This window comes from Priapulus caudatus, unplaced genomic scaffold (assembly GCF_000485595.1).
Source record: "Priapulus caudatus unplaced genomic scaffold, Priapulus_caudatus-5.0.1 Scaffold22, whole genome shotgun sequence".
Taxonomy (NCBI): domain Eukaryota; kingdom Metazoa; phylum Priapulida; class Priapulimorpha; order Priapulimorphida; family Priapulidae; genus Priapulus; species Priapulus caudatus.
In genome coordinates, this window is record NW_014577083.1 from 61794 (window position 1) to 67793 (window position 6000).

General features: G+C 40.2%; 1 protein-coding gene across 3 annotated transcripts in view; it reads left to right on the plus strand.

Moving 5' to 3' along the window:
* LOC106813027 (protein phosphatase 1 regulatory subunit 12A-like) overlaps positions 1 to 6000 on the plus strand; it is a 55604-nt gene that overhangs the window by 38054 nt on the left and 11550 nt on the right. For all 3 annotated transcript variants that reach the window (XM_014817074.1, XM_014817082.1, XM_014817088.1), the window contains exon 18: positions 847 to 993. In XM_014817074.1, coding sequence (XP_014672560.1) covers positions 847 to 993 — 147 coding nt within the window. The remainder of the gene's footprint in view (positions 1 to 846; positions 994 to 6000) is intronic.

Sequence of the window (6000 nt, forward strand, 5' to 3'; positions counted from 1 at the left end):
CGTGTGCGCATGCAGCTATGCAGCTTTTAAATAATATAAATACAACGTAGTTTCTACTTAGCGTTCGCTTTAATGGGTCAGTCGCGAATAGCGTTTGAATAGTCGAATACATCGCGACTGGGCGGTTGCTGTTTACATGCACCGTATGACGTCATGACCAGGGAACTTGCATTGCCTATATAACATTCTCCCTAACGATAGCTGTTACAAGGCAGCTGGAAATCTATGGTACAGTGGCTGTAGGAAACTCGGGAACTGACTCGCTCTATCTGCTAAAGTCGGCTGTGGTAGTCATGTAATAGTGACTGGTAGAGAAGGAATGCTGCATGCATATTTGGAGATGGATGCATGGCACTTCTGTGACAGCGTGTAATGAACAGCATTCCAGGCTCATAGTGAAGCCCTTCTCAAACTCCATCCATGTGTTCGTGCAACACGATGGACAACAACGATGATTTTTAATTGCATAGCCATTCCGAAATTTAGACCGTTAAGTGTCACCCTGATCACTTTTTTGACCCACGCCCTCACCGCATGGTGTAATCAGGAGTGTATAATATAGACTAATATGGTGTATAATATAGTATATAATATAATGTATACTAATGAACAACTGCGTGGCCTCACCAGATATGACATGTTGCTGCATATCCACCATCTCACGTAGATGAACGGATGCCGATAGTATACTATAGTATTATTAGTATATAATATAATGTATGATATAGTCTATATTATACCCTCCTGGTTTAATAGCTGGCAACGTCACTAGGGCTTCTGTTTTTCTGCTGTGCTGCATGCTTTGCTAGCAGCTAGACTGATTCTATGCCACTTTCATTCTTGCAGAGTCTTTCCGAGCGTTACCGAGCAAGATTTGCGTCTGACCCCTCGCCTGCGTCCTCCGAGCGCGCCACTCCAGCTTCCAGACCGGTTAGCAGTAGCTTATCCAGCTACGAGCAAATAGAAAATGAATCGAAGAAAGACTACAAGAAGGTAAGAGTCTTTTGCGTTTTGATGTGGATTGCATTCGGCAGAAAGTAAGGGTGAAACTATTCTTTCTTATGAACTTATGGGGGGAGTGTTATGAAGAGTTAGGTGTGTCTGGAAAGAAGAAATTTCTACTTGAAGTGCTTTTTTCTGCTTTATACTATTGTGGTCATGTGTCTACCACATCTTTCCACCTAGTCTCTAAGCTTCATGTATAAACTATGTTGAAGAATAAGATAAAATATAAAAAGGATGATCAATATTAAAAGGCCTAGAACTATTCTAAAACTACTTCTGCAACAATAAATATTACGAGTGGTGGAACGAGTGGTGGTTTTACAATGCCAAATTCTGTTTTCCACTGAGATTCACGATTGTTGCTGGAGAATGATTGCGTGGGACAATCTGCCACATTTAGCACCCACTTTCCATACTGTTTACATATTTTTGTTCTCCGGCGCTGCAAATGATGTCCAGAAAAACAGGGTGTTAGCTGATACTAAAGTGATACCACCCTCTCGTAGTGTACGATCTAGACGCGAATTCTACATACAAAAAATTCACTTGGCATGAGATCCCCGTGCAACAGCTCCTAGTGAGATATCCTAGCTCCTAGTGTATCTCATTGTAGTGACTACTATCTGCGTGGGGTTACAGCATTGGTGTAATCTAGTCTACTTAAGCGGGGGACACACTATGCGAATTTCACCGCGATCAGATCCGCACCCGCATGCGATAAATTGAGCGGACACACTACACGCGATCTATTGTCGCCACACGGCTCCAGCCATGGCTGCAACAGTCATGTGATCTCTGGTGAAAGATGGCACGTGATTAGCATACTGATCAATGATTCGCTGCATTATAACATCGGCCGGCTCGATTTTCGCTTCCACGGACACAATGCGAATCTGTACGCAGCGATAAAAATTCGCAGCGAAAATATCAAACATGTTTGATAGCTGCGAATTTCGGTGCGGATAATATTCGCCAGCGCTTGAGCGCACACACTATGCGAATTTTGCTGCGATTTTAACAATCGCTGCTGTCGTGCGAATAAATTCGCATGGTGTCCCCTGCTTTATCCACCAGCTCCACAGACGTTTAAGAGGGCTGGTTTGGCTGATCATTATCATCGCATTGTGATCAGTGATTCAATGACATTATCAGTTCATAATTAGGTAATTACCCTTACAAAAATTTAAGCAATCCACAAGCGATCGAACACATCGATTGCTTGTCGATTGCTTAATAAGCAATCTCATCCTATATCAGCATTAATCAGCATGTATTTTTGGGATAATAATCTATCATGCAGTTGTGTTTAAATTAATTCATAATTTGAGGAATATATTTTGAGCAAGTTGATGTAAATGAAACTGTTCGCAGCTTCTTCGCTGAAACCACGTAACTGTGCAGCAGCAGAAATTTTGAATAGAATGATACTGTAAGTACCAATGAGCGTTACACAGAGGTGTATATGGTTTACCAACTTATTACTCAAAATATATTTCTTGAAATTATAAATTAATTTAAAAACAACTGCATAATAGATTATTATCCCAAAAATATATGCTGATTAATACAATTCTACATTAGCTCGTTATATGGAGTTTTCCGTGGCTAGTCTCATGCGTCAGTATGCACATAATGTCTCTATGACGTCTATTGATTCACTCGTTACCTCGCTGCTAAGTAGATATCGTTAACTATGCAACATGTATCATTATAAAAGTGTCTGGTGTGTCCCGAGCTCTGACGATTAAAGCTGCTAGTATCGGAATGATTAGCGAATGCAAGCGTATGCGAGTTTTTTGGCACACACGTCTGTTTCGGTATCTTCGTTTACTGAAGCCCTGCTTGGATCTTTTTCTGTCGAACCGCGCGTGCCGATGATTTCACTGCCTTATAGCAAGTTCTAGTATGCCTGGAAATAGGTAGTGATCTAGATAGTGACAGAAAAAACAAGATTCAATAGCTATGTATGTGAGATAGATGTAAATTGATGCAATAGATGTTCATATTTTTTCGTGTCATTTGCCACGAAACATTGCGCAGTTAATATTTTTTGCTACTGCGTTTGTAAAGAAGGAGTGGGGGGAATGTAGAAGCTATTCCACAAGCGTCAGGCATGGTGGGCGAGTGATGGATGATATAGAAGGACTGATGGATGACGTGACAGCCGAATCCGCATAAATATGAAAGCATAAACGAAATATGAGTGTTTTCTTATTTATTAAACATTAAACAGAAAATATAGAAAAATTAATCTCTCTTCATCATCACCTAGATCTCAAGCGCTTCTTCTTGCCTTGCTCAAACCTAGCTGCGTCATATATATTATTTATTGGTACCTGACATAATATGACATTATAAATCTGAAGAAGATTACAGTAACATAAAGTTATCTATACCTTAGTTTGTGGCAACGTATATAAACTTTTTAACCAGAAAATTGCTCATCTGATTTCATGTTATTTGAAGAACTTGTTTGTAAAAACAGTTTCCCCTTGGCCCCGACATAAAGTCTAGCATGCAACGAAATGTAAATTGATTTGCTCATCCCGTATATAGTTATATCTCGTTATTTCGATGAACTCAGAGAAGGTGTGTGTTGCTGTGAAGCCATGCTCACTAGATGAGTCATCTTTTGAGTGCTGAGGATGAGGATGCGAGGGAAGCTGTGATGTCACGTGCAGGCATGCCGCCAATTATACATGCGCCTATGTTGTTTTTCAGCGCTACGCGTGCCCACACAGAGTGCTTTTAATTCAGGCTACCAAAAATGGAGTCCATGTCTGGGTATCGGATTCGTGCCGGATCGGCCCATTCACCGTGTCGGGGGTGGGGGTGGGGGAGTGCGCGCTCCGGGGTGGGCGCATGATGGAGCGTAACAGCAGCGTAATGGACACGTGCCGCTGGTTTATCCAAATATTTTGTGCGGTGAGAAGCTGTGATGTAGTCGAGATTGCGAGAGTGCTCACTGCCGCCGACCAGACCGCGTAGGAGAGTGAGCGCAGCGTCGGTATACAATCAGCAGTATGATAGAGACCGCACACATTCACGCCTGATTAGCTGCTGGCGAAACTTCGTACTGGCAATAAATTAGTACAAATTACTCGTGGATGCGACAGTGTGAGCGTACACGCCCGAATCGCGTAAAAACTTGATCACGAGTTCGTCTCTGGGTCCGTGTGTATGACGTGTTTTATCAGGCGTGTATAATATAGAGTATATAATATAGAGTATATAAGAATCTCTATATTATACACTCCTGGTGTTATCGTACGCTGGTTGCGAGGCTGTGTATATGGTCGGTATATGATTGCGAGTGATTATAATTACTCGTCGCCATATTTCACCCCCCCCCCCGTCGTTGAGATCCTTTGTCATTATCAGGTGTAATAATGACAAATATGACATTTTTTTTTGTTTTATTATTTTATTTATTATATTTGTTATTGTATATGCGCCGTATATATATATATACCGCAAAACGGGCGTTACTGATAAAAAATTCAGTTGTCATAAAAATTATGATGGTGATTGCAATTATGCACACGTAAAATGTCTCACCTCAGTTCAGTCTGTCCCCGTGATACTGGTCTTACTGCATGACGTTATGTTTTCTACAGATTCAACGAGATTTATTGGTTAAAGTCTATAAAATTAATTGTTTTCTTGTCTTAAATCACATTTTGGTTTTTTGATATCGTAGGACATTCCACATTCGTTTTTCGTTTTTCTAGCTTCTGGCTTTTGGATGAGTATTGTACGTGCGTGGGAATAAGTGGTTTCGATCTTTCTTGCTTACCATTTCTTGCAATTCACGCGCTCGTATGTTGATTTTTGTTTGTGGTTAAATAGCAGGATTAAAATTGTTTTCAAACTGCCACACAATAAACATTTACCAATATTGCACCATTTAGGACAGTGATATTTTACAAGAATATCAGTTAATTGCGCGTTTATAGCCGTGTTTTGTGTTGTGTATACTTAGACAAACAGCAACAAAGATTTGCACATCTGGTTTTCGCCGTTTGTAGTATTTGGCCCAAGAGTGTATATAATCAATTGAGAAGGTAAATCGTCTGCCAGTTCGAATTCTTCATAACGAAACATTCCACGTTGGTGGAATACGGGTTTGTGGTGAGAACAACGCACGTTGATTTTTGTGAAGTTTAGTTAATAGTTGAATTTTTTAATGACAGCAAAAAAATGATACTGTGTATATGCGAGCTGGGGCTGCTTTATTGGATCATCACCACGAGTTAGTATAATTTAATTCTTAGAAATGAACGTTGTTATTGAGCGATCTAAATAACCATAATCAATGTGCTTCACAATTTACCAATACTCGTGTTCGGATGATCATTCTTTTGTCTTACATAAGATAGCTAAGGTGCCCTCTTAGCCTTTTTCATCGCGATTTTACAGCGAAGTCGTGACTTTTAATTTGGCAGTACGTACACGCTGTATAAAGCTGGAGATATCGGGTCAGAATAACCGAAAAACTATATAGCAAAGAAGACGGACAATAGTTTTCAGAGAATTCACAGAAAATATTGAGGGTTGCAATTGCGTGCGGTAGAGTTTAGTAACACTAGCTGTGATTCAACAATAAAGACACCTGATAAATTAACTCGTTCGTATATACATGCTGATGTAAGCTATGCTCCGTACATGCCACCCTATAGAATGTGCATCACCGCATGTTGCTACACCGACGCATGACTGTCAACAGCCACCATGCTTCAAGCGTTCATATTTACCATTTATGTTTACAGTAATTCTCTCTCATATCAGAATTCCCACAAATACATGGGGAGGGTATTGAGGAATGTGTGTTTCGTCACTATATAGATATTAACTGTCGATATGTGAATGCGCAGCTGTACTTGTTTACTATCAATAGATAATAATACATGTGTATTGTTACAATACATGCACAATGTATTATTCGCGCTTGTTAATAGTATCTATACTCAATCTGTGAAGCGGTGATGACGCATA